Below are 20,710 nucleotides of genomic sequence, written 5' to 3'. Positions count from 1 at the left end.
AATTTTGTTTAAAAAATCACTTAAAATTAACACAAACTGAAAGGCATAAGCTTTGTAACTTTAAAATATGGACTTTTCCCAATAAAACTATACATGTTTGGAAAGGCCCATTTCAGAGCTTTCAAACGGTATAACATTTATATGGTTTCATAATTCATGGTTCAAGGCAGAACGGGAAACATTACCCCTACCCCTTATATTAAAATTTTGTTTAAAAAATGACTTAAAATTGACACAAACCGAAAGGTTTAAGCTTTGTAACTTTAAAATATGGACTTTTCCCAATAAAACTATACATGTTTGGAAAGGCCAATTTCAGAGCTTTCAAACAGTATAACATTTATATGGTTTCGTAATTCATGGTTCGAGGCAGAAAGGGAAACATTACCCCTACCCCATATGTTGTAATTTCGTCCTTAAAAAATCACTTAAAATTGACACAAACTGAAAGGCATAAGCTTTGTAACTTTAAAATATGGACTTTTCCCAATAAAACTATACATGTTTGGAAAGGCCAATTTCAGAGCTTTCAAACAGTATAACATTTATATGGTTTCGTAATTCATGGTTCGAGGCAGAAAGGGAAACATTACCCTACCCCATATGTTGTAATTTCGTTCTTAAAAAATCACTTAAAATCGACACAAACCGAAAGGTTTAAGCTTTGTAACTTTTAAATATGCAACTTTTCCCCATAAATCTATATATTTTTAGAAAGGTCTGATGCAGCACTTTCAAAAAATGTAACATTTTTATGGTTTCATCATTCATGATTCGAAACAGAAAGGGAAACATTACCCCTACCCCTTATGTTACACACGGATATGTGGCATACCGCGTAATAAGAAAACAAGCTCATACACCCACTAAATCTCAAGACACATACTTTTAATGTTGTTTTTCTTGTTTATTGCACTGAGTTCTTCCAAAAAATATATAAATACCTTATGAAAAATTGTTTGGAGGAACGGGAACTTAATTATTGGGTGTGAAATTTAGCAAATTTTACGATTTACGGCCAATGACCGATATAAAGTCTAATCGACGTTCGAATATAATAATCCCTATTAAGTTATATATCAATGAAAAGGCCATGATCTTGGCTTTCTAAAAATGTAACGTTTATAGTATTTTATTGTTTCTGTTTCCGTCGAGCGGTAGATACGTGACCCCTACCCCATCGTTGAAATCCAAGATGGCGGCCAAGATGGCGGCAAAGATGGCGCCAAATGAACCCCATGGGACACGATTTGATTTTGGGAACATCAAAATTCATTAAATATAGACCCTAAGGATTACAAAAATGTAGGTTAAAAAAATACATCCATGGGGTGCATGGGAACCCTACCTTCCGACCCGACTATATGTAACTTAAGGACATTCGAAATGGAGAAAATAACGCCTGACATTGTATGTAAATTATCAAGCTATGAAATGGATTTGCTAGGTTTGAAAAATCCTGCTGATCAAATGGCTTTGCGTACAGCATGTATAACATTTGGTTGTCGTAATCCTCCCCGAGTGCATGGTGCATGTGGTGCTCCTGAATTTCTCATACCAAGGGACATACTGGAAACTCATTTGGACCAAGGTTTCAAGATCTCAGAAATAGCCTCAATGCTCATGGTGTCAGAAAGAACAATTTACCGTCGAATGGGACAGTATGGTCTCAGTAAAATGATGTTTAGTGACATTTCAGATGCAGAACTTGATGATCATGTTGAGGAACTGACAAAAGAATTCCCCTATTGTGGGCAAAACATGCTGAAGCACTTGCTCATGGAAAAGAGTGGAATAAAAGTGCAAAGGGTCAGACTTAGGGACAGTGTATGCCGCATAGATGGAGATGGGGTTGAAGCAAGGAAACGTGGTAGGTTACAGCGTCGAATATACAATGTTAAAGGTCCAAATCACCTCTGGCATATTGATACTAATCACAAACTGATACGATGGAGAATGATCATCATTGGTGGTATAGATGGGTTCAGTCGACTTCCTGTAATGCTACAGTGCAGTGATAATAATCGAGCAGATACCCTGTTAGCATGCTTTAAGTCAGCTGTTAGATCCTATGGTGTTCCAAGCAGGGTTCGCTCAGACCAAGGCATGGAAAATGTTGAAATTGCAGATTTCATGCTACATGCGCGAGGACTCCATCGTGGCAGTATGATAACAGGTAGCAGCGTTCACAACCAGAGAATTGAAAGGTTATGGCGTGATATATATGAAGGAGTGCTTGCCTTATACTACCAGTTATTTCACTTTATGGAGGACAATTTCCTGCTGGATCCATTAAATCCTGTTCACATTACAGCCCTTCATTATGTGTTCCTGGACAGGATCAATAACAAACTGGAACTCTGGCGAAATGCCTGGATTTGTCACAGAATAAGGACGGTGGGTTCATCCCCACTTCGTCTATGGGTTGCAGGTCAGTTGCAAAATCCTATTGGGGTAGACCTATCTGAGACTGAAATTGCCAACTATGGTGTCGAAGGATATGTTGATGACTTTGTAGACTTAGAACATTCCAGACCAATATTGAATGGTTCTTCCTTGCAACTAAGTGATGAATGCTTGGAACTCCTTTCACAGGCAATATCACCAACATGGTCATCAGAGGATTATGGTATTGACCTTTATAGGAATGCATTATCAATTATTCAAAACTCTATGGGAAATCATTAAAGTAACCTTAGCGCAAGTCAGCTTTTAAAACACAATTACTGCATTTATACATTTCTGAAAGGAGAAGTTTACCAAGGCTGATTTTTACAGATGTGCTAGCTATGGGATCGCTTATTCAAGAAACGCAATTTTTGCCATTTATAATCATCCCTATTTTTCACAAAACTGACCAAAATAATTGCGGAAGTTGCATTTTAGGGCTTCCTCAACTTTTTGGATTTTGATTCATATGAAAAAGTGCCAAGCTTGGTGCTTTTATCACATGACCATATCCAATGGGTATCACAGTGTTTGTTCACTCATGCACATACACGCATCATCCAACATGAATGTCAATGAGCAACGAACGATACAATACCCATTGGGAAATGGTCCCTGCTGTATCATGTGTTGAAAGCGCCAAGCTTGGCTTTTCCCATGAATCAAACCACAGTCCCAATTAACACACTGTGATCAAACCAATGAAGTTGATGAAACCTTAGAATGGAACATCAACCACTATTTTTGGCCAGTTTTCTATTTAAAAACCCATGCAAGTTACATATATTACATATATATTTGTTATATAAGCTGTTAATTAACATGGTACTGCTAAATATATCACTCTTCAGCCAGGTGTCTTTCAGATCAATATCTGTACAATGTTACTTCAAGTGTGATGCTTACTGATTACAAAAGTTCATGAAATGCAAATTAGCATTCAATTGATATGGTACTTATCACACTATCTCATTATTGAGAAAAAAGCTTATATGGTAAGTTTCATGATATTTGGTGCAGTAAATCTTAGTTTATAACCCTATGGTCACCATTCTTCCCATAGACAACCATGTAACAGAAAAATTAAAAATGTGATAACTTCATAAATATGCAAACCACGCCCATCAAACTCTAATCAAATGTTGCCGTTTGATATTTGAACCTCTGTACCAAATTTGGTTGAAATCTGTTCAGCCTTTCTTGACATATCATGTTAACAGACAGACAGACAGAAAGTGCCACAACAACAGCTCAGGTGGCGTAAACATGTGAGCTAAAACTCAACCTTTGTGAAGCTCTCCTTTAAGACTACGTGACGGTTGTTGTATACAAGCTCCTACATGTTGATATTTCCCTTTGCCTTGAATCCATCAAACGGAAATTTAGCACCAAATCAGTGTTTTACATTTGTAATGCTTGAAATTTATATGCACAAATGTGTGTTACTTAGAGTACTGATTATCATGATTATTGAAACTGTAAAGGTTCTGTTGATAATCAAATCACATATCCTTAATCATGAAAAACATAAGATAACATCTCCACTTAATTTTGTAAAAACAATCTCAGTACAAATTGTGACAGTATTCATTCAAAGGCATATATTTTCAGTTTCTATAAAAAAGATTTATACTCTATTCAAAGTACACAAATTCAAAAAGATATTTGTGATCAGAAGCAAGACAGTGAAGTGGCCTAAATTTTACATTTCCACCCAGTGGGATTTAATGTCCTATGTTGCCTGCTTACTAGCACTGTTGCCAAGTAAGGTCATTCATTGAAACATTCACAGTTTACTGCATGTATGGCAATCATTTGGTCTTGTGCAACATATTTTTAAAAGTTTGTGTAGACATGTATGGCCATAATATGTCACCTGGCTGGACTTTATTTTATAATTACTTCCGTGTTCATAAGTGGTCTTACCATAGCAGCATTCAACTCACAGACATCAATACAAACAACATTTACTTTATATAATGTAAATGATAAACATATCACAGTGAAAACCAGTATGTTAGTATAACATGTTTATTAAACTTGGTAAAAAGGTGGAACTCCACTGGACATAGCAACTTACAGAGAGAGCACATTTGTCAGCCGATTATGTAACCGAGCTATTCCTGATAAATGACCCACAAAAACACTTTCTTAGAGAATTCACCACTATAACAGCCTATAGACAGACTTATATTGCTTTCATTTCAAACGTGCAAAGTAGATGTAGACTTTTGTCCAGAATTTTAGAACAAAAGTTAGCTATGTATGGTGGAAATAAATTTGAAGTGTGAAAGTTTCTGAATTAATCAGCTGTTGTCAATGCAATTACTCTCATTACTCTCAGTGGTATTTCACTGATGATATTCCCAAAACAAAACCAACCTTCATCAAAGGTCATCAACAAAAATCATCAAAGAAAAAGTAAAGCAACGCTGTTTGCTTTAAACTGAGTGGTTAGGTGCCTGGCTATTGATGTACATAACACTGTAAGTAAACATTTTTGCTTCTATAGACTGAACAATATCAATGTATTTCAAAATACACTTATTTGATTTTAAAAGCTTGTCTCAAAAATCTGAAATGAGAGCAAATAACACAAGTTTGCCTGAATCGAAATTGGGGCTTTGAGTATTTGACTCTTTTATACAACATTTTTGCATATCTGAGAAAATCAATGGCAAGACCTTGCAAGTTTGTGTTCCTCATTTGAATAAAAACCTCTATCAAGTACAAAAATTTGGACATTTTCTCTCACCACTGTCCCAACCATATCTACAAATCACTAACCGTACTGGTGATGACAATTTAAACACATGCACTGATAACAGGTATATACAAGTAATATTCATACCAGATCTGCCCAATACTGTTCTACATTTGGATGGAATTCTAATTCACATTGTCAATTCAATTTTCGAAGTGGTCAAAATGATTGAAAACATCATCACAAGGCACAAAACACAATTGTTGTTCTATATTTCAGCTTAATTCTGTCTGTCCTTAATTTGCTTTCAATTTAAAACCAAGAATATCATTGACCTTATCAGCATGAAACTGGTGTTGCCTTAAGAAATCTCACAAGTGCCTACTCCCAAGCCCCACCCCACTCCCTACCTCAACCAAGTTATACGACGTACAAATACAAATTCTGAACTCTCAACAGTTCACTCTGTCACACGTTTTTTTCGATCAATCATTTAAACAAATAGCTACTTAATGAATAAAATTCAAGTTCTACCTACTGTACACTAAATGTTGTTTAAACACACGGATATTTTAAACACATTTAAGGCCTAATATGTACTTTCCTTGTACAAGTCAAAACATATTTTTTCTTTCTCCTCACAAATGATGAAAATTAATATTCAACAAGTCATCGCTGATGACACAGTCCCCGCTTGGTTAAGGTATTTGAATTATGGTGTCTGAATTATATGTATTGCAGCCTCAATACAGGGGCAAGGGGTGAATTTTTAATGTAAAAAATCACATCAAAATGGTAATGTGGCAGCCATGTTTTTGCATTCGGGAGAGTAAAGTTATGGCCATTGGTTTTTTCAATGGCAATAGTAATACTTGACATCTTTTGGCGATTACGGCCTAAACAAACTTGTGATGCTCTCTGACCATTGGAAATTGACATTTACAAGCAAACTCCTGACATTTTAGTTGTGCGTCCTCCTAAATATGGTACATTTTCTACCTAATTTTGAATTAAATACCCAAACAGCACAGTAAATGATACCAGCCAGTAACATGACGAACTGTTTTTTTCAAAAAATTGTGTGCAATGTACCATATGGCCACATTTAAATAAATAGAATGCATTTGAACACTATGATAAGTTTTTGTTGTGCCAAGTGTAAACAAAATTGATTCAGGAATGTTTAAAGGGACAAAGTCAGCCATTTTTCATGAATTTTGTTTGATACGAGATAGTACTTATATTGTGTGACATATACTGAATGAATGGGTGACCATGCATATTTTCGACCAAGATTTTTAGACAAACCATCGTGAAAATGAATTGATGGTCATGACCAACAATTCATTTTCGCAATGGTTTCATTTATCATGTTTAAAATCGGGGTCGAATATATGCATGGTCACCCATTCATTCAAAATCTTTCAACAAGTCAAACAATATAAGTAGTAGCTCATATCAAACAAAATTTATGAAAAATGACCAGCTTTGTCCCATTAAGTTAATGTTACACTTCCAAGACATGAAAAAGAATTGCAACAAATTTGCTGTTATGCAGCCATATTGTATCACATCACAGCATTAATTGACATGTGTATTGTATGCCATAGTAGTTTATCTTTATCCCAAGTTTGAACGAAATCAGTTCAGGGCTATCTCAGAAATGGCTGCAGACAGATAAACGGACAGGACCTAATCTATAACTCCACCAGACTTCATTTGCGGGACTAACAAACTCTTTGATTTAAAAGGTATATAATGAACTTTCTAACTAATTAGGAAACAGAACAATTACTGTTATTCTTGGTGGACTTTTCGAAAAGACCATCAAAACCAATGTCATTGAAGTAAGTTACATTGTCATGATATGATAGGAAAGACAATTATATGAATTAAGTCACATATAGTTTATGAGTTATAAAGTAAAAATTAAAAACTATCACCATGAAAGCACAATGTATTATACCTTAAAGCACTGATGCACTTTTGTACAACATGATAAATCCCTTTTCTGCAAAGCTTTATTAATTGGACAATGGGAAAGGTGTGTGTTTGATATTTGGTATGTCTGTTGAAGAAATACTGCCAAATTATAACAACCAATGAATAAGTCTTTTCAGGCAACAAGAAGTGATTATACATTTATATTGCACCAAAGTAGTGACAAGAAAATGCATAATCATACAGCTTAAACAGAGTGTCTTTGTCCGGCAGAGGATGATCATGGGTAGCTCTTGGCAGCTTCAGCATGTTGATACATGTATTTGCTGTTGGCAAAAAAGATGCGTTGTTTGGTACTTCATAAAAATCAATAGCTGGACCTTCTGTGTATCCCAGAATAGGCTCATCATAGTCACAAGTAACAAACTTGAGAATATGTTCAATGTTATATCACCTTCACATCTCCTACCACCTACAATGAAGACAGAATATGTTTTATAAACACAGGCAAAGTGAGACTTAGGTGGACACAGTGGCTAATTGGTATGACTTGAGAAAAGTACAAAGTGGCAAAGAGGTGTACAAGAAAAAACAGAAAACTTGTGGACTTTCCATTAAATGGAATATATAGAGTCATCATGTTCAGAGATCAATAACAAATTAAAGCTGCAAGTAGCATTGGGAGTCCAAGAAATCAAGTAGTAATGCCTAAAATCTTATTTTAGGCATTACTACTTGTCGAACTGCATGGTATCTCCCTCCACAAATGCAAATGAGTACTTTTCACAAGTCCAACATGCACGGAATTTACACTGACAAGACTGTAATATATCAAAATTGTTTGCGTCACTCTATTTGATGCTATACAAAGAAATAACACCATGTACTTGGGACCAAAACTACTTCATCTAACTATATGGAGGGTCTGCCGCACCCAACATTTTCATGCACGGTGAAAGTAAATTCCCACAAAGGGGCATGTACAGTATATTGAACTTGTGTTATAATTTCATGTACACAACACACCCTCTCCTTTCTTTCTACAGATATTTTTAGAGTTCCTCGCATGAAATCCATTTCAGCAAGCATTTACTACTCTGCAATTCTGTTTTGTTACATAACAGTGTGAAAAAAATGTTACGGAAGTGTCTTTATGGAAATGACGTCACTTATATAGCCTCCTCAATTAATTAACTTTGTCGTCAAAAAATGATTTTGATAATGAGGCAGACATAAAAGTTCAGTCAGTACTGTAGTATAGCTTGATGATCAGCATAATGTGTACAGTTTGATCTTTCTTTGCCTTTCTTCAAATAGGATATTGTATGTTGACCCGTCTCAGACATGACAATGATAATTGAAAACAAGACAGCATTGTTTTTGTTACATGTCTTGATGACTTTTTTAACATCAATACAGTACAGAGCATATTAATGCTACACTAAAGTGGCTTGGTTTGTCCATCAAGTAAACAAAACAACTTGATGACAAGACCAGTTCTTTTTTTCTGAGACTATTTAATACATTCTATTATGACCATTAAGCTTAGCCTATGATTAATATGAAATATTCATTAAATTTATATTTTAATACATCAAGAAACTTGTTTGTGATAGAATCTATTTATTTCAGTAAAAGTACTTGCCTGCAGCTTCTCTCATATAAGCGATAAAGATGGTATACACATCATTTTCATGTTTTCGATTATTGGATCCTTCAGGACTAAACTTTGGCTTCAGAAGAGTTTTCAGCTTTCTAAATGTTAGAGCACTGTTGGCATTTGGAACAAATAAATGCAGCAAAAGCGGTAATTTCTTTGCAAGCTGTAAAAAGAGACAAATTATGTAACCTGTAAGACAACTCTCATAGCAATATGATTTAACACTAAAATTGTTTTACGTGCATTGTTAGAACAAAAAAGGACACATACCCCAGTACTTAAGTGACGCGAAAACTATTGAAAAATGCACATAACTTTTGGTAAGGTAGTATTGCCAGCATGTCTATTGCACAGTACAATATTTTACCCACAATTCTCCATGATTTGTACCATCGAAGGTTACCATTTTAATAACTTTTTCTGTTTTAAATACTGACAAGGATAAACTAAATTAAATTTTTATATAGGAAAAGTATTTAGAGGAATTGCCATGAATTGTTTCAAAATCAAAATTTAAATGGCATAGAAAGCGCAGTATGCTAATGTCACACTTCGGAGGAAACAAGCAGATGTACTCAGTGGCCAATCTCTGTTGAAAGTTAACATGTAAATTTTCTTTGTCTTGTCAGTAGAAAAAATCTGCATCTTTTGTTAGTATAAACAGGTGCTTCAAGTATCCCTGTTTTACTATAAACTTTTCTGTACAGTGGTTATGCAATTGCTTGAATATTTTATAAAATTTGTATCTCCTCTCTCATTAATGCATGATTTAAAATAATACCATCAGGGACAGTGTGCTCATATTTGGTTTCAATTGGTCCATCAAGAAATATTTAAACCAGAAAAACAAGAATGACAAAAGTAAATAAGGGCTGAAACTTTAGGTACTGGAGGTCATCTTTAGGAACAGGCTTAGCAGAGGAATGTTTCAACGCAGTCCTTCATGGTTTCAGCAGGTCTGCCAATATGTATCAGTTCATGAACAATGACAGGAAATGACTCATGGTCAGTGGAGTAGCCTGTTTCAGTCACTGCCACCACTCCTATACATAATAGGTACACTGCATACAAATAGGTTAGAGATTACAGAATCTCCAACTCAGGTGTGTGGGCTCTTTCAGTTATAGACCTTTTCACGGTTATCCCACAATGCATTGCAGTGGCTATATAAAACACTGTATATACACTCAAAACAACAAAAACATACTGACTTTTTTGCATAACAGATTGTTATAGAAGAATGACACAAATTTGCAATGCCAAATAATGCCCCGTGTATATTCTAACCATCAGCGACGAAAATATAGGTCAGGGTGCAATCTGCCATAGAGTTCTATGAGTAACATACCCTGCGTGTACCCTACGGCTAAAAAGTTCTATGCGTAACGTACGCTTTGTATACCCTGGCGCGCACTGCATCATGGAACCGGTAAAAGAACTATTGCCACCACTCCTGCAAATTTGCATGATTTCCCCTTTTTCTTACCTTATTTGCATATTAATGACACTGACATGTTCATTTGAACACGTCACATCTCAACCCCTGGGTATACTCACCATATAAGCTCTTATTGGTATTTATATACATACCAAATATGAGATAAAAATCATTTGAAATGGTAATTGACAATGAGAGTCTCAAAAGTACATTGTAAAATTTTTTATTAGTGGTCTACAATTCTCCCTCCACATGTGACTGGCTTTACTGGCTAATCTCTGATGGTACAAATGAGAACGAATCACGGGATATTTGTAGTACTGTGTATTGTTAACTGATAGTCAAGAGAAAAACTCAGAATGAAATGGAGCTTTGTATCACATGATCAAGTGCAAATCATTGTTGTTATGGATATGTCTAGCCCTGTTGACCCTATGACACATAAATGGCCAACTGTATATCTTCGTATTGTTGACATATCTACTGGATGTACTCATAACAACAATGGTTTGCTCTTGATCACATGGTACATTAAAGCTCCATTTTGTTTGGAGCTTTTCTCCCATGCAAAACATGAAGCACTATGGAAACATTCCAGATTCTTCCAAAGTCGTGTAACATATGTGGTTGGCCAAAATGACATTCAAGTGCTTTATAACCGCCCCTTTGAAGACATAGATGTTAAAATCATGCCTGCTCATGCATCTTTTTCACAGTTTCACAAAACAAGAACCAACAAGGAAGTTATCCATGATGGCTATAAATAGCAATATTGAAATATTCAATGCGAGTACAGAAACACCAGAAAAGTTCTGTTGTGTACGTATCAGTTATAAATACGGAAGCCTGGTTGCTAAATACCGGGGTATATGACACACCTTGCAAATGCCAAGTTTGTCAAATCCTTGTCTGAGTTGCTCAATACATGGTGACGGAAAGGGGCTTTGGAATAGCTCTTGTCGAACTTCTTCACCCATGAACTGTGGAATTCTTCCATTTTGTAGTGTACTTAATCCTATACATTGAGTAACAAAAACTCATTTGAAGTCTTGCAAAGAAAAGTTTGAATTGGACTCTAGAGAATCACATTTTTTCAACATAGGGCCAATGTCCCTGAAGCTACTCTAGACATGGACGGCAGAGAGGATATACATACTATAATATCAGATATAGCAAGTGCAGAGGTCCTTTGGCAATATTCTTACGGCAGAAGAATTCTTTCAGTATGATTCATACTTACAGACCCTCTATATACCCTATATACACATATAAATGGCAAAAATCTATGAAATTGTTTCACTAAGGTCATCCTATATACCAAATATCAACGCAGTTAGACCAGCAGTTTTGAAGAAACAAGCAACCTAACAGCCGATAGAGCTCTGCTGTGTTATGAAGAGAATAATTTTTGTGGCACACATGTTAATGAAGAAGATGGCTATCTTTGCTAATCCATTTCAGGATGGGCTGACCAAAATGGCAAAAATAGCTACAATAATACAAAATTGAAGATTCAATCATTATTTCAATATATCACATTACGATAAAGCCTACAAACCTGTGTACCAAATATCAAAGCTATGGGACATGTAATTTTTGAGAACCAAATTTTTATCAAAGATGGCAAAATTGCCTAAAAAATACAAAATTGTAGATTTCATCATGATTTGAATATACGATATTTTGATCAGCCCTATAAACCTGTATACCAAATATCAAAGCTACAAGATAAGTGGTTTTGTGGAAAAAATTTTTTGACCAAAACGACAAAAATTGTCTTAAACATTCAAAATTTGCATTTTTCTACACAATTTGAAGAAATTTGATATTTCACACTTGGTATCCAGCAGAAAATTGTTTTCTATGGAAAAGGAATGTTAGTTAGTACTTTTTAGGACAAGTTCAATACACAATAAAACAGTAAGCACAAGTCCTTGTATCTGTGAGTATTCAAGATGAATTTGAGTAAGAACTGCAACTGGACCCTTTTTCATGTAAATTGAAGTGATTGCCGTGAGTTGGTGAAAAGGCATTGTTTGTTATTATGAAACTAATAATAATTGTCAAATCAGAGGAATTTTCCATAAATGTTGAAATCAAACATGTTGGTCTAACATGTGCAATCAAATGAATAAATGTTTACATATTAGATATTGTTTAGTTGAAGTCACTTTTGAATTGTAAATTTTATTAATTTGACATGTTAGGGTAAGGCTTGTATCTGACTTTAAAAAATGAGACATTTAGACATGGTAGGTTTGTACAAATTATTAAGTCAACATATATTACACATTTTGCATGTTTAAATTTCAGACATGATTAGCTGTGATTTTCAAATGGACAGGCTGAGACAAGATGTATGGGTACTCCCACTTACTTGCATTGATTAATCATTGTCTTAGTAAGTAGTACAACACAAGTACATGTATGGACTTTTGAGAAACAAACAAGGCTTGCCTCTTAAATACTTCAATATTGTACAACTTACCCATTATGACGCCAACAGTTTTATAGTCTTCTTCAAGATGTTGTTTTAAGCCATTTTCAAAATACTTGTCATGTATTTCCCGTAGAACTTCAGTAAAAAATTCTTTCCTTGGGCCACCTAAGTCCCTGGCTTCCTGTAATTGGTAGCAGAATTATTGGTAAGTAACTTCATAGATAGATGAGTGTAAAAAAGGACATATTTATTCATGAACAATTTATGACAGGTATACTTCTGTAATGCAATGTGCATTATATCAAGGAAAATAATCATATGACACTTTGGGCAACATGTGCATCAAAATTATGTAAATTAGTACTCAATCAGTGAGACTTAAGTGGACACTGTGGTTAATGGGCATGACTTAGGAAGACAGTACAAAGGCAAAGAAATACATTCCTGTTATTTATCATATGTTGGACTTTATATTGAATAAATATGGGGTCACCATGTAAACTTTGAAGATATATATGACAAAACAATAGAAAATTAAAGTTGGACATGGCATTAGCAGGGTCCAAGTAATCAAGTAGTAATGCCTAAATTAGATATGAAGATAATAAATGATGTCTTATATTGCAAGGAAGGTATAAAATGAATAGTCCCTTACGGTGTCACACATCACCAAATACAAGTTCTTTACATGCTGTGAAGGCTAATGTGGAGTATTTCTCTTGATATGGCCTATATACTACATTTCATTACATATGCAAATGACCAATTAATTAACAAGCACTGCCCACTGAACTGTTATCATATTATTGCACTCAGATGATCAAAGTATGTGCAAAATCCCAAAAAATTTGATTCAGTAATGTTTGAGATATGGCCTACTTACTCAAATTCACTAAATTACAAATGAACAACTAATAAACAAGCCATGCCCACTAAACTATTATAATATTAATTCTAGAAGCAACAAAAGTATGTACAAAGTCCAAATAAATTTTGTTGAGTAATTATTGAGATATGGCCCGGAGGGACCACGCTAAAACTCATATACTGGTATATATATATATATATATATATATATATATATATATATATATATATATATATATATATATATATATATATATATATGTATATATATATATATGTATATATATATATATATATATATATGCAAATGAGCAATTGATTAACAAGCCATGTTAACTTTTATCATAGTGATGCCATTAGATGATTACAGTATGTGCAAAGTCCCACTAAATTTGGTTGAGTACTTCTTGTGATATGGCCTAATTACGGAATATAATTAAATATGCAAATGAACATTTAATTAGTAAGCCACACCCACCAAATCTAGTCAGATCTAGAGCTTTTCATAACAATGCTACATACAAAATTAGATGACATTAGACTCGATGGTTCTTAAATTATGAGTGGAACAAATCCGTCAATGGAGAGACAGATGGACAGACAGACAGACAGCCACACACACACATTGCAGCAACAAATTGAGCACCTTTGATACTTCCCGCCATGGTGTCCGAAAACGAACAGACTGGAAGAAATTTTTTGTAGATGTGTATTAGTCTCATTACCTAGTGATGTCCAATTAAATTTCAACGCATAGCAATATTTAGTAATAATTTACTGATGAACAGAATGAATTTTTCTTTTGTTGCAGAGATGTACTGTTCACAACAGGGCAAAAATCATTGAAAAAATGACATACTGTTCTTGACAACTCTCACATAGAAAGCATGCAAACTAGTTACATACCTCTCCATAGAATTCCACCTCCAAAGTCAGTCTTGGGTTGTCAATCAAACAAATCTCATCTATTGCTGTTCTTAAGATATTAGATCTGTCAACCATAATGAAATTTGTTTCACCTTCAACAAGAACAGCTGAATCTTCTATGTCTAATTTCCGACCAGTAACCATTTTACTTTGAAAAATTTTCAAAATTTCAACTGGATCTGATACACTGTTTGTGTTACAGTATTCATAAGTTGCAGTCACTACATCATCCACAGTCTCCTCCTTTGGTAAACTGTCATCCATTGGCTAGACAAAAAGAAACATAACATTCATTACATTAACAAATTGAACATATGTATGTATTATATGTCAGTATATATACATTATGTGTTTGACACCAAGTGTGTTTATTGAGTTTTTTAGTCTCCTGTACTGCTTGACATTTTTTAAATGTAAATATGGTTGTGCATTAGTTACTTACAGGATATATACTTTTTTTTATTTCATACATGTACATGAGGTTAAAAGCCCATGAGCTGCAACTTTTGACATCATTTTTATGATTTTATATTCAGATAAAAATAAGTTCATGTACATATTCTTACTCGCAGACGTTTACTCAAGTGTGATTGATTATCCACAAAGTTCAACAGCATTGGGAGATTTCAGTAAGACAAATGATAAATGGGTGTCACACCTAAATATGACAGCCTCCTCACGGTATGATCAACTGTGTAATGGGTGCATGTACACAACCCACTGTAAGGAAGGACAAGAGATTCATTCCACTTTCACAAAGAATTCTATGGCAAGATTTTGAAAATAGCGGTAATTTAAAATGAGTTTATTACTCTCAAATGTACTGCTTCCTTGCAAAAGTGTGAGATCTAAAGTGAGGCAAGTGAAACAAGGAATATGTTTATAAAATCAGGATTTCACACACAGTGAAACATTTTCACAGCAAAGAAAAAATTCTTCCCTTTGACAGGCCCTACACAGGCCTTGATATAGCCTGCAGTATAGGTCTGTGTTAGCAAAGACACCACAGGGTTTTACCAGGGGCTACAGAACATTCTGTATCCGGTACTAGCTGTGAGCTGTATGTATGGCTGTATACAATGCTGTGCACACAGTGCTGTGACAAGGTATGAAATCTCTGCCTCTTACAGCACCTGTTTACAGGATCGTATATGTACCGTGAACACAGACCTGTGACAGGGTCTGAAATTTTCACACCTGAAATCCTGCAAATTTTCAGACCCTGCATCAGGCCCTAGTTTATAAATTCAATGCTGATACACCATTGTACATACGCCAGTGTTTCAGTACTGTGATTACAGGTCTGCATGGACACAGTCAGAAATAACAGCACTGTGTACAGTCCTTCACCACCAGGCCTAATTCAGGACTGTGCATACAGCCCTAAAATCTGAATTTATACAGGTTCTGTAACAGAGGTTATTTTTCAGGGCCTGATACAGGTACTGGTCAGCCCCTGTTGCACATACTGTACAGTGCAGGCTTGATACAAATGAATATTCACCATTCATAATGAGTCATTATCATCAAATGTAAATAAATAAACAATGCTCATTAACATACTTTGCATAAATAAATGCCACTTTGCCTCAATTCTGCATGAGATGCTGTTACAGGCATGTACTGTAATCTGCCTTTGGTTGTCTTGCTGTGTACACCAATAATTACTTACAGTGTTATCAGGATTTGAAGCAGCAGCAGACTGTTGGACATCCATGTTTGGTATCATATTTGTGGTACCATTGGCAGTATCACTGGAGAAGGAAAAACATAGAACTAAAGAATTCCAAGAAATTCCATCCTACAACCATGATAAATCAGCACACTGAATTATACATGGACTAATTGTAATTTCTGAGAAAACTGAATGGACAGACAGAATGACATACTGATACATGAATACAGACTCACGTCAGCTAGATCATCTTCCTAAAATACTTTCATTAGCATAATAAAGTATGGTAACTGATACCTAAATGTTGACCTGTCCACAGACAATACAATCATTGGTATGTACACAAGATAAAATCTCATTTACATCATTACTTGATCTGTTAGAATTTTTTTATATCATTTGAGATTATTAAACGGACAGGCCAACAATGTTATTAAGATTATAAGCCAAAAGTATAAAAAGCTCATTCAAGATTGGTTAAGGCATAAAAACATTGAATGAAAATAAAAAAAAACCAATGGGATGCTTTTGTTCAAGACAGTTAATCTCTTTTGTTTACATAACATTGAAATATCTTTGCATCTTTCTTTGCAGCTCAACTGCAAACTATCATACAATGTGCAAATCTCATGTCAAGTCAATGTACAAGTGATTCATTGACACTGCTGCAAAACATAAATGGCATGGACATGTAAGATTGTTCTGTCTGAATATTTGGTGGGAAAATCATACTCATTGCTCACAAAAACTGTCATCATCAGGTAACGAGGCCATTATTGACTCATTGATGATTAGTTTGTATAAATTGGTGAAATTGCTGGACACTATTGTTATTTGCCATCAAGATAAAGAGTGTTACGCAAATACATGTACATATATAGAAGTTTTCATAAAAATAGATCATATTTCATTGTTCAAAATGTTTACAACACAACAAATTTTCATAATTTATATAGTTCACAAAGGGCAACCCATTGAGCTTGTGAGAGTGGATTTGTCTACAAAATCACAATATTATACAATTAGATACTTGTTGCATAAGGGATATAAACAACACAAAGTTGATAAGTGTACATTGCAAATCTTTTATAGCACTTTACTTACCTTGTGTTATCCACTGGATCAATAATGTTCAGATCTTCCTGTTCTTCATTCCTGTCATACTCATAGGATACATCATCTTCATCTTCATCAGAGCGTGCTGTACAGGTCCACAGATGATCACGTAATTCACGAATATTAAATTCTTTGTTGCAGCCCATACATGTCTGAGTAATCAAAGTCTCGTCAGTCTCTGAACTGATAGGTTTCGTAGACAGGTTTTTCTGGATGGGTCTAATATATATCTTACTCTGAGAGCCTAAATTAGTTTTCAAATCAGGAACTGACCAATTGCATGTGATCACTTTTAATTGCTTAGCATATGCACAGTGAAGCAATTCTACACCCCCACAATCACGTAGTTGTGGAAATCCAGCATCGGACATCAAGGTGTCCATCAAGTCTCTACTCTTACACTCGCTGTCAAAAGTTAGTCGTTTCAGTCCCAACCCAGCTCGAGTTAGTATCTGTTTGATCTCAGAAGATGGGACGCTACTGGCGTTGCGGTCAGCAAGACAGACAAACTGTCCAGTCCATGTCCTTTTACATTTCTTTGCACGATTTCCTCGATTTCGCCTGTGTTCGGCTGGATTCTGATGAGGCGAAAACAGAAATGATCGCTCCCTGCGGATGCGGCTTATGCTTGCAGTAACACTGGCATAGTTGTACTTTCGATTTTTTGCTCCTGAAATCTGGGGAGCAAACTTGACAGATTCGCTCTTCTCAGTATGTCCTCCATTTTACTTTGTACTTCAATAGAAATTGAGCGCCCTCAATGACAATAAAATAGCGCCCTCCTCATATCATAAAGAAGTAACATCACATCATAATGAAGAGTCACCATAACGTAATGGCTGGTGTCAGCATCGTAAAGATACAACACCACAGCGTAATGACTCGTCAGACATACATAATGAAATAACAACACAGTGAAATGACTTGTCTGCATCACAAAATTGCATTACCTCATCACACAATGGCATAAACTCATCACATAATGGGTTGTCCCTCATCACACAATGGAATAACCTCATCACATAAGGCTATAACCTCACCACATAATTGCATTACCTCATCACATAATGGCATAACCTCATCACATAACGGCATGTCCTCATCACATAATGGCATAACCTCATCACATAAGGCCATGTCCTCATCACATAATGGCATGTCCTCATCACATAAGGCTATAACCTCACCACATAATTGCATTACCTCATCACATAATGGTATATCCTCATCACATAACGGCATGTCCTCATCACATAATGGCATGTCATCATCACACAAGGCTATAACCTCACCACATAATTGTATAACCTCATTACATAATGCTATAACCACATCGCATAATGTCATATCTGCATCATGTAATGTTTAATTGGGGTGACATATAGTTATCATACATTATAAGGCAGCTATGGCTTTCCATACCAATCACTACACTACAGTGCAGTGCATGGTTGTGGCCGTTTAGCTCTGCTGTTACTTATACACTCGGCGAATTTTAAAACCACTTGTCTGTAATTGAATGGTGAAACATGCATTTTATTAATAACTGTGCAAACAGAAATCATGCGGACAGCTTTTGAGACATATTGTGAGCAGCGCCCTGAACACGGCTGTGGCCGCTCGGCTCTCTTGTACAAATGCGTGTACGTAGCGTCCAACCAATTTATTGAAAATTGAAAATTGAAATCACCTTCAAAATGCAATTTTCATTTGAATGAAATAACAACCAAGTTTTAATATTCGTTTTTTCTGACAAAATTTTTATTTTACCGATTTTTGGTACGGTTTTCGCGGCCAATCAATTCTCAAAAATATAAATGCATTTTAGCACAAAAGCGTTATTTTAATGATTGAAATATAATTTTATTTTCCATATTCATCTTAATTGCAAATACCAATTGACAGACCAATTTTAATAAAGCTTCTATTATTTGGTTATTAATGAAACATAACTCTGTTTCGCCTTGTTCATATTTTGAATCCGAAATGCAATTATCAGTGAAAATAAAATGAAATTTAATCTTTTAATTCTATTTTTTATTTCTTAAATTTCAAAATCACGTGTTCTGGATTATTTTTAAGGAAAGTTGCTTGTTTTCATATTATAATTTGTATCCTAAAATGATGTTTTCATTTTCAACAAAACAAAAAAAATCATTACCAGTATCAAAATATTACCTAATCTTAAAATAAAAAAAATAGTACTATTTTCAGGATTCGTAAATTTATTACGGGACATTGTATGTATTTGATGAAAAACGAAATGAAGAGAAAGGAAACTCTTTGAAATAAAATCATGTCTTACCGATTTAAGAGAAATTTGCAATTTTACTTTGGTGCGTGCGAAAATTAGAAATTGAAAATTGTAAGTTTCAACCTTTTTCATTTTTTTGAAAATGGTCGAAAGACGACTCATTTGAATTGCTGTTCCCGGCCCTCTACCGGCCAGTGGGTGAGCAGCAATGCGTACGAGACTTCCAGTTTCCGCAACGCATACTTGTTCCCGCGCTCACTGCATGTGCTGCGGAAGACTGGCTACCGAAGACGATATAAAGGAAATTGAGGGCAACTCTAAACATTGGCCGTACGAGTATGGCGAGAGTGTCCGGCTTTGGCTACGCGCCTCCCACGGCGTAGCCAAAGCTGGACACTCTCGCCATACTCGTAGGACTACTCCACACATCGGCTCTACCAAGATTGTTTAGTATTACGATGTGGTGAATAAAAGGATCATTGCATTTATTTTGTGTGGAATATATGGCGAGACACCGGTGAATCGGGGTAAGCCTAATTTACGTGCCACGCACGCGCCGCGAGCCAGAAGTAGGTGAATTTTCACTCCAATTATTCATTGATTCATTTTCATGAACAAATCACCATTCGGACTTCAACGCCGCCTTCTAAATGCATGAACTGGGGACCAGCGAATGACCAGCGTGCATATGCAGAAAGGGACTCAAGAGAAATTATAGGGAGGGAGGCCAGTATTTTTCAAAATCACACTGCACGTAAATTTGTAACATTAATAATTGATCAATCAAAATTCCGTACATTGATTTTGAAGACCATATGTTAAGGTTGCTATATTGCAAATATCTATGTCCTATGGTGTCTATCGAACTGTGACTGGTATGGGCGTAAGCCTATTGACAGGTATTAATAAAAACGTTGCAAACAGGTTTATTTTGTGGACAAGTCCACCATCCTGCCAACTTGTATCAATCAAAATGTTACCAAAACGCTGTATTTCGCACGCGTGCAAGTAAACCACAGTCCCACCACAACACATAGGCTGCGGGCAGGCCTAACATGAACGCGATAGGCATACTCGTGTCAGGCCAGGTCAACATTTATTTTTCGAAACACGATACAGTCTTGGCCAGTCTTGGTGTCCTAATCACGGGCAAAAGACGACTCTCACTTTATACCTCCATGCGTAAACAAATGTACTTCCAGTTAACCACTGTGACGCTTACCAGAGACTCTGCATGTAG

The 20,710-nt window shown here is 35.4% G+C and overlaps 2 protein-coding genes and 1 long non-coding RNA gene across 3 annotated transcripts in view; 2 read left to right on the top strand and 1 right to left on the bottom strand.

Moving 5' to 3' along the window:
* The window catches only part of LOC139143694 (uncharacterized), a 231,820-nt gene that overhangs the window by 112,008 nt on the left and 99,102 nt on the right, over nt 1-20,710 (top strand). The window lies entirely within an intron of this gene.
* The window catches only part of LOC139143690 (probable serine/threonine-protein kinase pats1), a 54,167-nt gene that overhangs the window by 24,012 nt on the left and 9,445 nt on the right, over nt 1-20,710 (top strand). The gene's annotated exons all lie outside the window — the stretch shown is intronic.
* Nucleotides 8,722-18,458, bottom strand: LOC139143176 (uncharacterized). Its single transcript, XM_070713308.1, has 7 exons — nt 18,273-18,458; nt 17,205-17,794; nt 16,098-16,179; nt 14,405-14,692; nt 12,680-12,812; nt 11,070-11,206; nt 8,722-8,916 (listed from the first exon to the last, which is right to left on the bottom strand). Exons 1-7 carry the CDS (start codon nt 18,456-18,458, stop codon nt 8,722-8,724), a joined length of 1,611 nt encoding a protein of 536 aa, XP_070569409.1.

The sequence above is a fragment of the Ptychodera flava genome, chromosome 11, assembly GCF_041260155.1.
Source record: "Ptychodera flava strain L36383 chromosome 11, AS_Pfla_20210202, whole genome shotgun sequence".
In the NCBI taxonomy this organism is placed as follows: Eukaryota; Metazoa; Hemichordata; class Enteropneusta; family Ptychoderidae; genus Ptychodera; species Ptychodera flava.
This window is presented reverse-complemented; position numbering and strand designations above follow the sequence as displayed.

Bases quoted from the DNA above. Each gene is read 5' to 3' on its own strand.
- LOC139143176 (XM_070713308.1), bottom strand. From the start codon at position 18,458: ATGCCGTTATGTGATGAGGATATACCATTATGTGATGAGGTAATGCAA. The intron at 12,813-14,404 runs GTATGTAACTAG...TACCAATTACAG, and splicing joins AGGTGGAATTCTATGGAGAG to GAAGCCAGGGACTTAGGTGG. The intron at 11,207-12,679 runs GTAAGTTGTACA...CTCAATGTATAG, and splicing joins AACTGTTGGCGTCATAATGG to GATTAAGTACACTACAAAAT.